Here is a 19579-nt window from a genome sequence, read left to right as displayed (position 1 = left end):
GATTCGCATAATTTCACGGGACCTGCATCAATATATGGCACAAACATGGGAGCCCCCAAGGCAGTGGTAGAAAAAATACCTTTAGCCAGCTGTTGCAAACCAAATATATCAAGTCAACTCATTTTCGATAGAAAATAATTTATAGAATGCACAGTCTGAATCTATGTTCTTCAAAGTAGCTTTTAAAAGTTGAGCACTCTCTTTGTGTAGAGAATGCATGATACCCGTTGCATGTTTTTCGTACCCAGAAAGCCAGGAAGGCACTTCCAGGCTTGCACTCTAGTGAGTGGCATTTGATGACTTGTGCTTCTTGCCCCTCTCCAGGCTTCAGCTTTGTCACACTGAGATGAACCAGGAGGTGTCAGGATGTGGGATGCCTTCACCGGTGAGCAGCTGCGGTGGCAATGGTAAGCTGCGCCAGTGGCTCATTGATCAGATTGACTGCGGAAAGTACCCTGGCTTGGTATGGGAGAACGATGAGAAGAGCATCTTCCGGATCCCCTGGAAGCACGCGGGCAAGCAGGACTACAACAGAGACGAAGATGCGGCACTCTTCAAGGTACCACAGAAAGTGTGGAGGTGGAGCTCAAGGCACACATCTCTCATGCACTGTGACTCTTTATTGCTCATCCTTAAAAGTCATCAACTTGGTGTTGTATAGTTGGGTTAAACTAATGAGTTGGCTTGAATGCAGAGTTCCACAGGAATTGTCTTCCTAATGGCAGGGACAGTGGGCCAAGAGCACATTTCCTCTTCCGGATGACTAGTACCTAGGTGTGTGTGTGTGAGTGTGCATATGTGTGTGTATCCTTTGTTCACAGCTCGTATACCCTTGTATACCGCCAAATTTTCAGCTAAAGCAGGCGTGGACCACAGGTTGGTGCTTCAATTTTTGTTTATTGCTTAGACGGCCATGTGTGTGTATATGTAACAGAAGCACATGCCAATCTATCTAAGGTGGACTGTGCCACAGGAAATCTCATTTCTGCACACCTAATAATTTCAACCCACTTGGACCACTTTGCACTCCACGTAGGGGAACAAACTTATGTGCAATGGAAGTCCTTCTATTGAATCCAACGATACAGAGAGCCACTGCAGAGACTCTCAGAAGAGCGTGTGCATACTCTTATGTGTATAGGGACACTTAAGATGCAGCACACAGTCATTTCCTGGAAAACCTGTTGCTAAACGGGAGGGATTAGCGTAGTCTATGATGGGGGCATTGCCAAAATGTCTTAGGTGAATAACCAACTGAGAGGGACATCAAGGTGTCGGCCTTGATAATAGTGTTTTACATTGAGTTTAACTAGGAATGCCTTAACAGAAGCATTAGAAGATCAGCTGGACGGCAGGAGCAAGATTGTTCACAATATGAAATTTTAGTAAGTTAGCAAGTTAGTTGGGGCTTGTAGGTGAACTCTGGAGGGTCATAGGTCATGCTTTTAGTAGGGGAGGAGCTGGTAGAATGAATGTTAAAAGCAATCCTTGACTGTTCCAACTAGATTAGGAAGCACATTTCAGAAGATAACACAATTCCAAATTAGTGGAGGGGGCGAGGGGGCATACATGTGCCTTGCAACCAGCCATATTTATAGTTCCTTGCCCATTCTGCGTAAAATCCAGTGATTTCAGGTACACCTGAAATTTTTGGCCCGTTCGGGCTAACGTCAGTGATGAGAGCAATTTGACTGGATGTCCAGAGACCATGTCAGTGAATTGTCCGCTAAACTGTCCATCATGGTGGATTGGGGAGGGGGCTGGATATACAATTATTACTGTAAGCATAACCATACAGGAGGTAAGACATTTTACCAGAAAGTACTAATAGGAAACAAACGTTAGAGATTCAGTAGGGCAGGTGTAGTTTTTATATGATCACTAGTACAATTTCCCATGCCACACATTGAGAAGGCTTTCAAGGCACAGAGGTTTGGGTTGTAGCCAGTGGGCTTGCTTCAATTATCTCAGGGCCAGAGCGATCTCTTAGTGTACTTGTGTCCAGACAGTCTGAATGCAGGTTTAGGTAATGCACATGCAGTAGATAGCATGCCTTTTGATTTGAGCGGGGTTGGGTGATGGAGCATGGAAATCTGCTTTAGGTGATGGACAATGAGACATAACAAGTTGTTTATGATTTTTTATGAAGCTCTATTTCCTCTCTGGATGTAGTTGAGTATGAAGGCTAAAATACAAGCATGGATTTTAGATCATAAGAGATTGTGAAGAGAACAGGTGAACGTTCCTATAACTACTGTCCAGCCTTCGGTGCCTGGGCCAGAACTGATCCCAAACGAGGACAGACGAGCTTGCAAGGTACTTGTAAAAACCTCTGGGCCATATCATCAAGAATGGCGATAACATTAGCGCCACTTTAGCGGCAGGAAACTGCCGCTAAAGCGGCGATAAGGGGCTTGATAATATGCTCTTGTGAATTCCAATAGAAGCCCAGGTTTGTGGTCCTTCACACCAGAACCTGGGCTTCTATGGGAATTCTCAAGGGCATATTATCAGGCCCCTTATCGCCGCTTTAGCGGCAGTTTCCTGCCGCTAAAGCGGCGATAATGTTATCGCCATTCTTGACAATATGGCCCTCTGTGTGTTGCAATATAGGATGAGGAAGAGTCCGGGAGTCTGTCGTTGCTATATTGATGAGGGGGGGAACTTTCCATTAATAACTACTACAAAGAGTTCCAGTAGGTAATTTTTTTTACCTATGGCCAGATACTGTTTATCAACAGAATACCTCGACTTACGCACACATGACAACTCCCTACTGTGTTAACCACAACACAATACTCCTTCCCTGCAATGAGCATTTAAGTTTTCCCATGACGAAAATGTTAATTTTGGGGAAACTATTTAAGAGCATACTTTCGAAGTAATATGATGATGTGCCCACTTATTTAAGGTTGCAGTGAACAATACTTTGTGAAACCATGGCAAGCAAAGCATACATGTCTGGTATCCGTGGTAGAATACAATTTACCTGAAAGAAACCCCCTGCAAGCATTTGAAAAATCTGGGTGAGTCAATCTGCAGCCATGCCAGGGACTGACAGGGCCCTACAGTGAAACTAAAGTTCCCTAAAGGTCTGGTTAGCTAGGTACAACCGTTGATATTGATAGACTAAATGTATTTATAATGAATGTGAGAACAGATACAAGTAGCTTAACTAAACATTCCTTAAAGAGAAATATATTTTTGTGAAAAAAAAAAGATTAACAATCGAGAGATAAAGTGGCGAGTGCTCGTGGTGACCGCACAAAATTAAAAAAATGTCATAGCTGTGTGTATACAAAAAGTGCAAATGACCAAGAGACAACACATTTATTGGAAACCAGTTATAATCACAGTGCATCTAAAGATGCATACGTTGTCCTTGGTCTCAATGCACAAGCCTATGTTTCAAGCCAGTAATAATTTGTAGTGTCTTCATCCGGATGTAATGATTAACAGTCCAAGGGCATGTGCGCTGAAAAATGCATTGACGCTCTAGTGTGGAATGAATCCTGGGAAAAGGCTCAGAAAGCTGCTTCATTTGAAAGTTGATGGTCTGCAATGCCTGGCTGAGCAATGGGGAAAGCTGATTATTCCTTTTTTGCCCAAGGCTTTTCCAAATTCCTTTGTTAATTTTACACTGGTTATCACTTCATCTATAATCTCTTAAACTAGGTACACATCTAATATCTCGACTCTTCTGTGGTAGAAGATAGGTGGGCACAGTGGTAAATGAGTTTTTTTCCAGCTGTCTGGGAGCCCTTTAGTCCAGTGCTGACTCAGGCAGTACTGGCGCAGAGTTGCAGACCGGTGATGGAACCAACCCAAAAATCACCGTCTCCTAGCAGCAAAGATCTATGCAGCAAGCACGGCGATAGGTCTGGTTTCCTAATACCTACATTAAAATCAGTTCCACGCCAGCAAATGAATCTTCTCAAATTCTGATCCAACAAGTAAATGGATAGTACGTTGTGCTAATTTTTTGTTAAATTTTTCTTTAGCCATTGTAGCAAAGAAGTTTTCATCTTTAGCACATCATTTTCATCTGGTTTTGAATGTCAGTGTGAATTGTTGAATGCCTGCATTTGGTAAAAGAAATACTCTTCACTAGATTTAACTCATTACGGTGTGGGCATGTTGTCCCATGCACAATAGAACATGAGTTTTAAATCATCCAGAACAGAGAGCAGCGAAAGCACTGATGGAACTGAGCAGAACTACAAATGATCCATAGTACTGCCAGGAAAAAAAAGAGCAGAGACACAACAGAGACATTTAGAGCCACAGTAACATAACCAAAAGATAACTAGAACAAGAACAAACAAGACCAGATGACGTCTGGAGCATACCCAGAGCAGCACCAGCAGGCAGACTGAAATAAACCAAGAAAAAACAGAGAACCATAATGGAGCAGAGTCTAATTAAAGCTAGGAAAAGTGAGAACAGAGCCAAAACGTACCTAGGGCAGAGTCAAAACACAACTTCAAAGAACCCTTAAATGGGCCTGAAAAGACCTGAAATAGATGCAAAATCAAACCAGACAGCAACAAATCAGATCGGTGAAAAACAGAGGACAGCTGGAAACATAACGTAATAGAAAGGTACCAGAGCAGACGAAGACCCAGATTCACCCATAAACTACTAAAGATCGTAACCAATATGGCATTGGAATAGAACATGGTCTAGTAGAGGAAGTATTGATCAGTGAGTGTATAAATCTTAAAACAACTTCAAGAAGAACATAAAACCATTTGTTTGAAAAGTCCTGAATTGTGGAAGGCAGCAGTTCAGCTGCGCCGATGAGCACAAGAACCAATAGTAAGATGACCAACGTAGCAAAGCAGTTGACAAGCTACCTCTGTGCCAGTACCATTTCTCTCCCATTGGCTTCTCTCTAACTTTGTAATAGTTTGACCTTCATTTGTTCACTTTCTGGACTGCTCTTGAGCTTACCCATGCCTTGATGCTCAAGTTGCCTTCTCTTCAGATTGATATCCACCAGTGCTGTGATTTTACTAAAACCATGGTAGGTGCTGGCAAGCCCAAGTGTGTGACCACTGCACATGACCTATCTCTTTACAAGGGACTTTAGAATGGATCTACAACCTCACCAACACGGTGCAATATGGCCACAGAAAGCATTTTCGTTTAGTTTTTTCAAATATGTCCGATTAGAAAAAACTTTTGGTTTTTGAGATTTCGAAAGATAATCTCGTTAAATAACAATGGTATGTCCCAGATCACATGCTCTGTGATTTTGAATAGAAGATAAACTTGTAGCGTACAGCATTTTTATATTTCTGTTTTCTTACATGGTTTTAAATTGTTGAGTAAAACTTCGAGGTATGAAACACCAATGTGCTTTGTGGCCTGGCCCGGGCTCGACTGACGTGTGGTCCCGGGTCCGCTGGTTTGCTCTGCGATGCCCAGTGACCGGTGCAAGGTAGACTGCCGTGCACCATCTGGTGTTTGGGAGGCTGCCACTGATCTTCGGCCGTGTGGCCCTGGTTCCACTACCGATGCCCCACTGTGCCCTGCTGACTGATAGCAGGTAGACTACAGCAGCGGACATGGAGGCACCAACTCGACGTCAGGGGTTAGCCTGCGGCCCCCTCTGACTTGGACATCCCCGCGGACCGTCCCACTCGGCCGCCCCGCCCTCCCCCATATCAAACCCCCAGTCCGTCAGCAACAAGAAAGCGAACTTCTGTACCCCCATCGACACCCTGCAGGTCAGCGAGGATCTCTGCTGCTGCCTTGAAGTTGTTGAGGCAGCCGGGACAATGGGCGTGGAGGACATCTGGACATCACCAGCTTGAGGATCCCTCCAGGTCCTAGATCACCGCCAGCGAATACAACAGCACCCTGGAGGCCTGGCTGAACGTGCACCGCAAGGACCCCAGCAATGACAAGAAGATCATGATCTGTAAATATGTAATATATATCTGTCCAACCCTAATCGCTTAAACTCTTCTTAAATCTAATCGTGGGTGAATTTGCAACTTGTATATATGTCACTCTAACCACTAATATCTGTAGTGGACATATGTAAACACTACCATTCTTATGTGAGTTTAGAGTTTATTTGTCTCATTTATTTTATGTTATTCATGTACACTGAAGTCCTTATGTAATGTAATGGTTCTATTGTAAAGCGCTCTGACACCTTCGGGTAAAGTTTGCGCTATATAAAAATGCATAAATAAATCAATAAACACTACTAACAATACATAAACCAAAATTATGCTTCCTGATCCAATTTTATTGAGCATGGAAAGCTGTTTGTTAACTTTTGGGGAGGAGTGTTCAGTAGTTAAAGACTTCATTTTAGGTAGAGTTTACGAGGGATTGCGCTTTTTTAGGTTTTATTGTAACAATTTTTGTATACATTTAGTAAATTAGAATTTAATTGTGCCTGTTATAATATCTGTTTAGAAATGTTTTTCCAGAGACAGAGAGGGATATTCTCAAGAACGTGTGATAACTACCGCAAAAGTAGGTTAACGTAACCCTTCACATCGCAGTCTATCGCGGGGAAATAACTCCGTGTTAACATGGTATTCACAAGCCGGCGGTACCATGCGATAGGCTCGTGAGAACGCATCAAATGTCCGCGATAAAGTCAACACGACGCCACAAGAATGCAAAACAGGAATGCAAAAAAATCTGCGATGACGCCAAACGCGATACAAAAATCAGCAAATACCAGCAACAGTCCTGCAATTCCCACGTTCCCACGTGTCGTGCGGGAAAATGCACCATAAAACTAACAAAAAACCACACCAAAACCAAAAGAAACTGCGTAGCACCATGGATGCCCTCGGACCCAGTGCAGAAGGCAACACGAACCCCACAAGCCCCACAAAGCACCAGCAAGGAACAACGGTGTCGGGGAAGGCCAAGGAGAAGAGGGAGAGGAAGACGGGGTGCAGTCCGCAAGAAAACCAGATCAGCGCCACGGAGGTGACAGAACACTACTATCAACTGAACGTCAATATGACAAACGTGAATGTAGTCGGAGTGTCGAGGAGGACAAGAGGTGCTGGCATGATGTGAAAAGCCAAACCAGGCACAAACCTGCTGCCAACAGGAAGGCAGCAACGGCACCTGGAGGTGGGAGTCGTGTTCCACAGAAGGAGCAGGAGCAAATGGAGGCCACAGTCATCAGTGTGGAGACGGTGCAAGGAGTTGGGAGTACGGACACAGCTCGATAGGACCTGACACTCCATCAACAGGGTGAGAAACGAACAGGGACTGGGGGGACGGGCACAATGGCACACATGCACAACGACGTAAAGCACACCGCACACCCATAATGACCCTGGATCATGTTCCTCATCCCCGTGGCACACTGCAGCACACACACATAGCAATCACAGCACATCCCACGACAATGTGGTACAAAGTGCAACACCAACACTGTAGAACAGAGGACACAACTGGGTCTGCCCATGCACAGAAACAGGCCAATCACATCTAACATAGCAGGAAACTGTGAGATGGAAATGTGCGTGTACAAACTCACATCCGTCACGTAGTCTACATGTCCACTGTCTCGCCTCAAATTGCAGCACCTCCCAAACAGTCACAATGTACATTGTCATACAGTCTGCATGTAAACAAGAACAATGGGCCAACATACATGTCAACACAATGTCAACATGCATCTCCCCTTCGCATTGCAGAGGGACAAACAACACCTCCAGCAGAGCAGATCAGACAACTCACCAGTGATGCTGGAGAGGACCACCACACCTCCGACACCGACACCCTACAACAGCTCATGGACATCTTAGGCAACCGACACCCAGGAGCAGGGCAATCAAGCTACATAGAGGGGACCCCAGCCCCTGCACAGACTACACAGCAGGAAGCAACCGCCACCACGGCTGACTCCCAACACTCCACCAAGGCACACATCGCATTCCAACGCCAGGTGTCAGCAAGCCAAAAGGAGGTGGCCTACAGGTGCCGGTGGGGTCAGAGCTCATGGAAGCTGAACTAGATCACATACGAGGGTGTCTCAGTCCCATCAGGGACCCCCTACACCCCACACTGTGACAGAGACACATGCATTTGCACATGTCCTATAATGAACCACGCCCAGAGCCCCGGAATTATCATTCACAAACCCACCCCGGACCTCCATACGACGGCCCAGTCCACTCCCCTTATGTTTAGAGTGGGTGACGACAAAGCTACACATCCAAGGTCCTACCCGCTGCCAGCGGGGACATGGTTGCGGCCACTGTACACAGCACAATGTAATGTTGTAGGGCCCGGGGCCCTCATGCATACATTATGCACATAGACACACGCAGATAGTTTGTGGGACTGGCTAGGGGCATGTGCCCCCGGCCCCTTTATTGGCAGGGTCACATGTACAGTGACGCCTGTGCTTGATGTGTGTGCGGTGAGTGTAAGCCAGCCCGCACAGAGTGGTTGGTGCTGGCAAAAACTACAACAGTGAACACCATCAAAACGGAAACAGAAAACACCAGCATTACAGAGACAACTGCGGAGCATCATGGTGGTAGCCGGAGCAAGTTCAGAGGTCACCCAATGAGCAAATAGAGGTGTCCATGAGCCGTGGTGCACTGAGTCAGTGGCACCTGTAGTGTTGATCAGGGTATCAGGCAGATGATGGCATCCACGACAGGTGTGAGCAACTCTGACAGTCTGGCAGTAAGACATTTTCGACTCTGGCAGTTGGCGTTTGGAGGTGGTTCTGGCGGGGGTGGCGTGTGCCTCCTGCGGTGATACGACGTCCGGGTCGGTCAGGACTCGATTTGACGTGTGAGCACTGTTGGACCGCAGTTGAGGCCGGAGGCAGCAGAAAGCGGACAGTGCAGGGCCACAGACACATGGCGTCGATGACCCAAGGCCATCGTCTCAGAGGCCATCCAATACCTCAGCAGACAGGGTCCCTGACTTGAGCTGCACAGAGTTAGTGGCCCCGGATGCACTGCGGCTGGCACAGGCACACCGCCACGGGACGGTGACTTGCGGTGCAGTGAGATAGGGACACGCAAGCTGAGCGGGTCCTCATCGATGTCCGAGGTGAATGTGGCATAGGGTTGCGGGGGACAATGGAAGGTGTCCTCCAGGGCATTATGCAGAAGGTAGAAGCCGTCCGGAAGCGGCAAATGGAGGAGTGGAATGCTACTGCCTCGTTTTTGCCACCAAGTCAGTATCACCGACAAGATGATGACAACACCCCCCAGTCCATAGACTCAGTCGCCACCAAAGTTCAACCAGAAAGTGTCCATGGATGTCGGGGAACAGACTTAGTGGCACCGGAGCTGAAAGGGGATGCAGTCTGCGATGAGGCATGTACAATGATATAAAATCTGCCATGAATAAATCATGACTGAGTTCTGAAAGTGTGACCTACTCTGCCACAGTGTAGGCCCGAGGCAGCGGTCATTGCGGGACAACTGCTGTTCAGCGAGCTCCTCCTGGAACCCTAACACACGACGTTGAAATGGCATGTGGGGGTGACTTGTGGTTGACGGAGGTAGGAGCACCAGAGCTGAGTGGGTGGTCAGTCAGCGACGATGCTGTGTCCTGCCTGGTACGGACTGGATTGGATTGGTGTGAGGCCTGCTGGAACGCAGTCATCAAGGCCTAGTCGTCAAGGGCCCACAGACACGTGTGGTTGAGATGCTATGCACAGATTTGGTGTCACCACATTGAAGGGAGTATAGTGATTTAAACTATGCATTAATGTGTGTACTCTGACATTGTATGGGTCAAGACTCAGTCCCAAATGTGTAACCTACTCAACGCAGTGTAGGCCGGAGGCAGCGTTCAGCAGTGGCCCACAGCCAGGTGTCGTTGGCTCACGATGCACAGAGTTAGTGACACCAGGGCAGTTGTCGGTAGTGTTCGATCACCTCCGTAACGATGGCCCCTTTTTCCTCCTGACTGAAACGCGTCATCCTCTTACACCTCTCCTTGCGTGCAATGATATGTACTCTGCCATTGAAAAATCAAGACTCAGTCCCAAATGTGTGACCTACTCGAGCACAGTGTGGCCCGAGGGCAGTAGTCCACGTGGGCCCACAGACACGTGTGGTTGGAATGCTATACACAGACTTGGTGTCACCACATCGAAGGGAGTATAGTGACATAAAATCTGCCATAATTAATGTTCTCTGCCATGGTGTAATCAAGACTCAGTTCCAAATGTGTGACCTACTAGTCCGCTGTGTATGCCGGTGGAGTACTTCAACAAGAAAGGAGTACTGAGGGACTGTGTCGCGGAGGCCGTGATGGTCTGAGGAGGTTGCCAGGGTCGCGGCACTAGGGCTTGGAGCTTGCATCGGCACGTGGTGGGCCCTCTTCAACACACGCCGGTGTCGGCAGGTGTGCATTGAGGCTTGGGTGTGCAGGGCTGGTTCGGGACCAGCTGCCAGGGGCGCAGCAGGCACACAGGATCGCAGGCAACACAGCTCACGGTGACGGCGTCGGCCTTGTGGCGGGGTGAGGAGCGCCGCCCTGGCAGAGACGTTGGGCTTTCCAGAAGAGAACCATGCCCAGAGCTACGTGCTTTTTATTCACACCCCTACGCTGGCCTGGCGTACGCCGGGCCAGGCCACTCTGCTCACACTTACAGGGGGGGACGTAACAAGCTACATTTCTGGGATCTTCCCCACTGGCTGGGGTGACATGGTTGCATCCACTGTCCACTACACTCCAGACACCAGTGGTGTATGTTGACATGGATATGTGTATGGTCTGCATACTGAAGTCTGGCCATCACATCCACGCCACACTTGGCATTGTGTATATTCTCATTCATGGGTCACTTGCCTCCTTCGCACATGCCTGGTCCCCACCTCTTCCCACAATCTGCTATCGTGTGGCTGAGGTGCCATACCGTTGATGGCTTATGTGCATGGCTGGCCCAGGTTGCCACAGTAAGTTGTGCTGTCGTGTCTGGTGGGTGGGCATGTTGTTTGGCATGTTGTATGTGAGTTTGTGACGTGTGCATTTCCAATGTTGTGAGTTGCATGATTGTGGAGTTGAGGTGTGTGGTATGTTCATTTGGTACTTGACAACGAGCAGTGCATTTCCGTAGGTGCCAGCCTGGAAGCGCTGGTTGATGATGGACTGTCGGAAGATGTAGGAATCATGCACACTGCCTGGGTGGTTTGCGTCGAGGTTGGTGGAGATTCCTTGGTGGTCCACTGTTGACTGCACATTGATGGAATGCGTGTGCTTTAGGTTGCAGTTATTGTGTGCAGTGTTGCCAGGGTGCACAAGTAGGACATGTGTGCAGTCAATTGCCCCCTAACACGTGCGGGAAGCCAGCTGTGGTGTAGACACCTTGCTTGGTCTCCAGCTGTTCCTGCGCAGTGTGGGGGAAGTATAGGTAGTGTGGTACCAAGCTGATGATGGCATCCAAGACAGTTGTGGGGAACTTGGATTGAGCTGGCTGTGAGACTCCTCCGACTCTGGCAGTTGTTGGTTGGAAGGTACCAGAGGCCAACACGTGCAGCACGCCAGCAGCTTTGTCTGAGGTGGGATGTTGGTTGTCCGCTGTGTTGGTGCCGTCTGCCTGTGGGCAATGGTGGTCAGGATGCGTGGCATGGTTGTCCTTTTGAGCCTGTGGTGGGCACTGACATTCTCTGGTGTTGGGTCTGTGAGGCTGGTGCGTTTTCTGAAGGTCCGCTGTCTTTGTCTGCGCTGCCTCTGTGGTGGTCCTGGGGGGGTGGCGGTCTTGGTGGTGGTGGCGATGGGTGTTGTGGCCCTGTTGGGGCTCCGAGCTTCATGATCAGTGGTTCCATGTCATCTGTTGGTCTTCAGGTGTGGCTGTGGTCTAGGCTCCCTTTTCTGGTGGCGGTTGTCGTCCGACTTTGCACCAGGTCAGAGCAGGTGTTAATTTCCTGCTGCTAATGCGCCTCATCGCATGTTTTGGGATCTTATCGCCGATCTGGCTGGTTGTTGAGAATGTTGAGGTGTGGTATTGTCGCGGCTTTTTGCTCGGGAACGCCTACTCTGCATCTCATTAGCGATAGTTGCCGGGGTCATCTGTGGCGATGTTTTATGAGGATGCTATCGCAGGAAAACTGGTGATTTCGGATGTTTGCACCAGCTTGTGAATGGTGCGATTAATTTATCGCGACTTTAGCTGTGCTAAAGTGCCGATGACTCGACGATAGATCCTTGAGAATATGCCCCAATGATTTTATATTTCCTGATATTGATGGTCCATACACACCATGATATTTTATTTGTTGGTTTTATAATCTCAAGTTGCCCTCACACTTCTTTAACTTGGGCCTTGACAGGTGTAGCAGAAGAGCAGCACCCGGCAGCCTGGGTTTTGTAGGCTTTACTGAACCAGCATAGGCATGTTTGATAGTTATAGCAATACCACAATGCATTGATAGGGCATTGACGGAGTGTGAAATAATTCAGTGCTAAAGCGGGAGCTGCACGACAGACTCCATATTGCATCAGAATTGCTAGAGCAGACTCCAGACAAGAGCTAGGAATGGAAACAATCCCAAAAGACATCTGAGCAGCTTATTTATGGTTCCTGTGCAACAGTGGTTACCACATCAGTGCCTGGCACGTGTCTGGTCCTTCTTGTCCCTGCGGGGGGACGCGTGGCCAGAGAATGACTCAGTCCTTATGCCACCTTCTAAAGATCTCAAGATGCCCTACTCCTTCTAGTTAAGTGTTTTCTTCGAAACCAAGGACTTGTAATTCTTTGCTAACAACAGGATCAGCAAACTACAAGTACAATAATGCAAAACCATGAAACCACTTGCCTTGCTTTTCTGTCCCGGGTGAGGATAAACAAAGTGGCACACATGTTGTGGAGGACCCCTTGGCGGCCTGGTGGCACTGTGATTGACGCATGCTCGCATTGTGTGATGTGTAGAGTTACTTTGTACGCACTTGTGTTTTAGGGAATCAATTTGTGGGGCTGAAAAACACTCTGCACTCTTTGACTATCCACTATATGCATAGGTTAAGAAAATGCAACAAATCTTGTTCTGTTCAATCCCGATGTAATGCTCTGTTACTATAATGTCTGTGTCATGCCTAGGATATGCATTTTTTTCTCCAGCAGCAAACATTCGAATATGCACATCAGAAAACTGTGTTCCAAAAGAAGCATTGAGTGTACTGGAATAAATAGTTGTTGCACAGGAGACAGAGCCTTTCTGAGGCATTGTATCCTAATGGAACAATGCTCATAATGAATCTTGTATGAAGAGAACTAACACTGTATATATTTCAAAAAAGGTGAAAAGATATCATAGGAGATAAAATGGCTTCCCCCCAGCGAGTGAATATTCAGTACGAGACTATAAGGGACGGCACTGAGATGAATGATATTCCTCTTTCTGCCTCAAATACTCATCTCTTAAATTTCTCCACAAAAGCGGTGATTTCGGCACGGTGCTTAGTCACAGACGATTAGGGAATGACTATCCTGGGGTAGATCCATGCCTCGGCCAACTAACTTTCTTATACTTTCTGGCTGGCGTCAGACGAGCCAATAGACCCTCTGATGAGAAAACTAAACCACAGAACATGAATATTATCTGGCATCAGATAGTTGTTGCATAGGTTTCTCATCTTGTCTTCTCCATGTTTACCCCTTTCTTCGATGCCTCATTATCAGAAGGGATTGTAGCAACACCGCTGAAAAAACCCTGTAAAACCCTTTTGAACGATCTCACTGTCGGCCCCGCACATCCCAGTAACCAGAGGCCCATTGTTGACCTTCCAGATATCTGTCTGCAAAGTCTTGGAGAATGAAATGAACGATCAGCTGTGAAAAAATTTGAGATTCAATATATCCTGAATCATAAGCCTGCAAATCTAGAGTAAGACCTAGGGCCTCATGTAGGTAGCCAAATACCGGTCGGTAACGGCCGATTTTCGGTAAATATGCCGTTACCGACCGGTATTCAGACAAGTGAGATGTAGGAGTCCAAAAACGACTTTTCGGTAAATATGAGGCGGTAAATACCGAATCATATTTACCGAATTCTAAAATACCGAATCAGATTTACCGAATACATACTTAACGAATCGGTAAATATGAAGTGGTAAATATGAAGTGGTAAAAATGAAAATGACATGTAGGAGCACTCGGTAATTAAGAAATCCAAGAAAATCGGTAAATAAGAGTCGGTAATTAACACGGATTGAAAGCAGGTGGTAACCATCAACAGTGCATATAAGCAATCCCAAAATGCAACAGCGTGGACAACATGGCCGCTATGTATGTCATTGCAAGGCGCCTACGTCTACAGGCAGCAGGACTGAGGGCTTGGCGACGGGAGGAACGCATCTACAGACAGCGCATCACACTATTCCACCTGACTGATGCAGAGATACATGAGAGGTACAGGCTACACCCCGAAACCATCATGGACTTAATCAGGGACCTTCACCCACTCCTGGACCAGCCAATAAGAAGGGCGCACGCCATACCCCCACATGTGCAGGTGCTCTGCAGCCTACATCTGCTGGCATCCGGCAGTTATCAGGTGGTGATAGCTGCGGTGGGTGGTGTATCCCAGAGTTGCCTGTCACGTTTCTTCAGGAAGTTCCTGGATGCCATGATGCAGAGAATGCACCACTACATCAGCTTCCCCAACACACAGGCTGCACTGCAGAAAACAAAAACAGACTTTTATCACATGGCACAGTTCCCCCATGTCATCGGCTGTATTGACGGTACACACATCCCAATCTGTCCACCAGCTGACACAGAGCACATCTACAGGAACAGGAAGTCCACCCACTCCATCAATGTGCAGGTGATCTGTGATGCAGGGAACATCATCACAGATATTGTTGCAAAGTTTCCTGGGAGCACCCACGATTCGTACATCTTCCAGAATAGTGGGATCTACACACGACTGAGTGCCGGAGAATTTGGAGAGGGATACCTGCTAGGTGAGTAACAGTGACGCCCCTTGCAACCTGCAAATCATAGTGTAAAGAAGCATGTGACTGATGTTTCCCTTTAACTCATCTAGGCGACAGTGCATATGCATGCCGGTCATTCATCCTCACTCCCTACCTACACCCATCAACTCAGAGTGAGAGACGATACAACGTGGCACACAAAACAACACGCAATGTGGTGGAGCGCACGTTTGGACTACTGAAGAGCAGGTTCCGCTGCCTCCACAAGAGCGGAGGCGCACGCCAGTACACACCCATCACCTGCTGCAAGATTATTGCCACTTGTGCAATGCTGCACAACCTTGCCACGAAAAAAGGTACAGATGTGGAACTAACATATTTTGAGGACAACGAGGATGAGTCAGGCCAGCCACAGGGCAACGCAGCTAGAGTGCCAACTGCAATCGATGGGAGAGAGAGACGGACAGAGATCACATGCAACTATTTCTGAGTAAGTAAGGAGACACAGCCAGTTGTGATTAGTCATGACGTAGTTTTAATGTGGCACCACGCCATGAACACATGAACAAGCCAATCTGGCAATATACCATCTATACAAGGAGTATGTCCAGGGTTACGTCACCCATTGGGAAGTGGCTAAGCAGGGCCACATCAATGTTTGCGCATACGCGCTGCAGTGGTGGATGGCACGGCCTGTGCATCCTCACTAGAGCCAACCCCAAGCCGCCTGCTGCTCCTGCGTCCTTCTGGGACGGGGGGTGTGATGCTGCTCCTGCTGCTGGTGTCGATGCTCTCCGCAGCATCCCCTGCAGCAGTTGTCGACGCCTGACTAGTAAATAGCACCCCTAGTGCACTTGTCACCTGCACCATCCCCCGAGACAGGTCGCTGCAGCAGTGTGTTAGGCCCTCCTGCATCGTCACAGAGCGCCGGCACAGTAGAGAAGTCGCAGTTGCCAGACGGTTGAGTGCCCTGTTGGTAGTGTCCCTTCTCTGCCGTTCCCGGCGCCGTGCCTCGATGTCAGCATCTAATTTGCTGCACAACTGCTGGATTGACTGGGACATGTCCCGAATGCCCGCAGCCATGCCGCTGATGTTATTGTCCATGTTGACTAATGTAGTTTTCATCACCCGCATGTGCCTCTGGACTGTCATGACTGCCTTTGTTTGCAGGCGCTGTTGTTTCAACATTTGGCCCTCGAGACCCAAGAAGACACCATGGCCGTCAATGGGTGCTGGTGGACTCTGGACACGCGACCTGCGGCGCCCTCTTGCTCCCGTCTGTGCTGCCTGTGAGGTGTGGGGCACAGTGGCATGGCTCCCTTCCTGGGGCCTGGTGAGTTCTTCAGGGCCCATGCTGTCGTCTGACGAGGTGTCTAAGGCTCGTAGCCTGGCTGCTGGACGCCTCCTCATTCCCACACCTGCAAGCGGAGATGTGGCCGGTGATTCAAACATGAGTGGCGATGCTGGCTCTGGGTGAGGTGATGCTGGCTCTGGGTGAGGTGATGCTGGCTCTGGGTGAGGTGATGCTGGCTCTGGCTGCGGCGAGGCTGCCTGTGTTGGTGGTGCGGCTGCCAGTGGGCCTGCTCCCTGGTCTGAACTTGTGCTGGCTAGAGGTGATATTTGTGGCCGGTGTGCCGTCTCTCCTGCAGCATGCCCTGTCCTGCATGATGTCACATCTGTGGACAGAAATACAACATTGGCTCAGTGTCCCCGAAGGGCTGCATTGAAAGCGTCACAATAAATAATTTCACATTCCAAAATGTCCTCTGTCTCCTTGTGCCTCGAGTGCGTGACATGCCTTGTTGCCCTGTAACATTTACGTTATGGTTGGTGTTTCCCTGACTACATCTCCCGGAATGCATTGCCTGTCTGCACTGACACGTGTGGACTGCAGTGTGATTCTCGTTTCACAATGGGGGATGTGGGATAGGGATAGGGGGTGCTACATTGCTGTGCTTTCGTCTTACCTTGTTGTGTGGCGGCTCTGGCAGAGCTGTCGGCGTCCCCAAGACCCACGACGCTCTCTTGCTCGATTGTGGCCCCCACCAGCTCCTCCAGTTCGGTGAGGGCAGGTGCCCTGTTGGTTCCACCTCCAGTCTGGCTGGCCTCCTTCTGGATGTCGCCCATCTTCCTCTTGGTTACAATCCTCAGGTCATACCAGCGCTTCTTTAGGACCTCTATGTCCCTGTGGGTCACTCCCACAGCATTCACATGGGCCTGGATGGCCAGCCATATGTTGCGCTTTTCAGCCTCAGGCACTTGCAGGGATTGCCTTCCAAACAGCTTCTGGTGCTGCTTCACCACCTCCTCCACCAGCACCTGGAGTTCCTTGGGGCTAAATTTCAGCTTCCTCCTCCTTTCCCCTCCGTCTCTCTGTGTTCTCTGGCTGGACATGATGTTCGTTTTCCCGCTCGCACAGACACCGGCTCCCTGCCTCTCCTCTGCACTCCAAGCCTCTCCAGGGTCGGCTAATTATGTACACCTGCCTGGGTGTGGCCACTTCCTGGTTGGGTGGGCTGTGGTTGCACAGGATTAGCTGTTTCGTCAAGTCATGTGATTTTATTTACCGATTCCGTACATACCGATTCGGTATTTTCCGATTCGGTAAATACCACCTCGGTATTTTCCGATTCGGTAAATACCACCTCGGTATTTACCGATTCGGTGAATTCCGATTCGTGATTACCGAATGTTACCGAATCGGTAACTGTTACCGAATTTTTACCTACATATAACTTACCGATTGTAATTTACCGATTCGGTACGGCTCGGTATTTAAGAAACGGTAACATTTATTTACCTACATGAGGCCCCTAGTGCGGGAGGTGTAATGCTGAATGCACTTGACAACCTGACACAGGGAGTGTACGATCAGTAATGCCGGGGAACCCTCTACGACATTTGATACCGTGGACCATTCCAGGGAGATGCTTGCATTCCTCTTCAACTAGACTGGTGAAAATACCGAGAGTCAAGAAAGGTAAATCAGGCGGCGGAGCCTTTGGTGTATCAGCTACCAGATTATGGAACGAGCTTCCGCTGGAACTGAGACAAGTTAGGGACCTTCTCCCTTTTAGGAAGAGATTCAAAACTTGGCTATTCCCCAAACTCTAGTGTTGTTGTCAGCTTCTCGGGGCTTACCCACAAATTGTGCACTCTGAATGTCAGCGCCAGGATGCCCGTTAGGTGATAGTGCGCTTTACAAGTGAGATAAATAAATAAATAATGCTGAATGCACTTGACAACCTGACACAGGGAGTGTACGATGCCGGGGGAACCCTCACGACATTTGATACCGCGGACCACTCTTTACTAAGCCACACAGTTAAAGATACTAGCAGGAGCTTCAGGGTCCACAGTGCTTTTGTTCTTTTCCCTTGAACAGGCATCAGCATGGACATAGGGCCAGTTCTTCCTCCATCCACAGGAATTGCCAAGCTCTTCTGCCATCTTTAATTTCCAGCCAAGACTCTGGATGGATCTTATTAGGAAACACCACTCGTTTTTTCCGTCATATGCAGGTGATACTGAGGTGATGATCTGAGGGGAAGAATCAAACGTCACTCTTGGTCCCAAGGGTCTTCAACCTTTTCTGTACTGAGAGCTACTTATGTTCAATAAAACGCAATGAGAGCTACTAATATTATTAGTGTTGTATAATCTCCATTTTTTTATATATTTATTCATTCAACCAAGCAAAAGCTGTCTAATATAATAGGACGGGCTGCACACAGGTGAGCTACTCAGAGGTAGCTAGAGCGCTTCAGTAGCTCACGAGCTACTGGTTCGAGACCCTGTAGATAATGAAGGCTGTGTGTAGGAGAACAGGCTCCATCTTAACAGCAACACAAGGGAAATTATCTTGATTGGAAGCATGGATATTGTTCTGAAGGTTTTGATTGAAAATCGAATCAGCAGAGATTATTGTGCGCAAAATCAAAATATGTTAGTTTGTACTTATACAAAATAATGCTGAGTTTTATTTATCAATTCCTTTCAGGCTTGGGCTCTCTTCAAAGGAAAATTCAGAGAAGGCATTGATAAACCAGACCCCCCAACGTGGAAAACCAGGCTACGCTGTGCTCTAAACAAGAGCAACGACTTCGAAGAACTGGTCGACAGGAGCCAGCTCGATATCTCTGATCCGTACAAGGTGTACAGAATAATTCCAGAGGGCTCAAAAAAAGGTAGGTAACCGAGTGATTATCCCCACAGCGGATCACTTTTTTTACTGTTTGACGTCAGTGTGAAAATGTTCGTTTTTCAAATTTTTAACTCTAAAAAAATATAATAGATTCATATTACACAAAGCTCCACTTCAGAAAAAATATTGGAGTTTGGTGATATTCTTGTGCCGCATCTCACACTTTTGATGCCAAAGTGTTGCCGCCAGACACTGTACCAACATAGAGTGAACTCCTCAAATAACTTGAATCACACATGTAAGCCCAAGTGTTATAGAAAGACAGGAAATTTAATTAGGCATCCTGTTTGAGTGCAAACACAAACCCTGGAATGGGCAACTTGATGTGCGTCCATCAAGAATGGCCACAGATGACGGGAGCATGTAGCTCAATGGATTTTGTTTGAGAGCCTTGCCCATCAGCCCAAGATAATGTGTTGAACTGGGAAGGCTGCCATACCTAATTCATTTTTTCTAACATTGTGGGTTTGA

The 19579-nt window shown here is 48.0% G+C and overlaps 1 protein-coding gene across 4 annotated transcripts in view; it reads left to right on the top strand.

Moving 5' to 3' along the window:
- The first annotated feature begins 322 nt into the window (after positions 1 to 322).
- The window catches only part of IRF4 (interferon regulatory factor 4), a 63664-nt gene continuing 44407 nt past the window's right edge, over positions 323 to 19579 (top strand). For 2 of the 4 annotated variants that reach the window (XM_085607155.1, XM_085607153.1), the window contains exons 1-2: positions 329 to 559; positions 18905 to 19091. In XM_085607155.1, the coding sequence (XP_085463281.1) occupies positions 347 to 559; positions 18905 to 19091 (400 nt within the window). In that variant the 5' untranslated portion in view covers positions 329 to 346. Of the gene's footprint in view, positions 560 to 16074; positions 16238 to 18904; positions 19092 to 19579 lie in introns of all 4 variants that reach the window. The other 2 variants (XM_085607152.1, XM_085607154.1) reach the window with 2 other exon arrangements.

Source organism: Triturus cristatus, chromosome 5_2 (genome assembly GCF_964204655.1).
Source record: "Triturus cristatus chromosome 5_2, aTriCri1.1, whole genome shotgun sequence".
Classification (NCBI taxonomy): Eukaryota; Metazoa; Chordata; class Amphibia; order Caudata; family Salamandridae; genus Triturus; species Triturus cristatus.
Note: the sequence above shows the minus strand (reverse complement) of the source record. Positions and strands in the feature narration are given on the sequence as shown.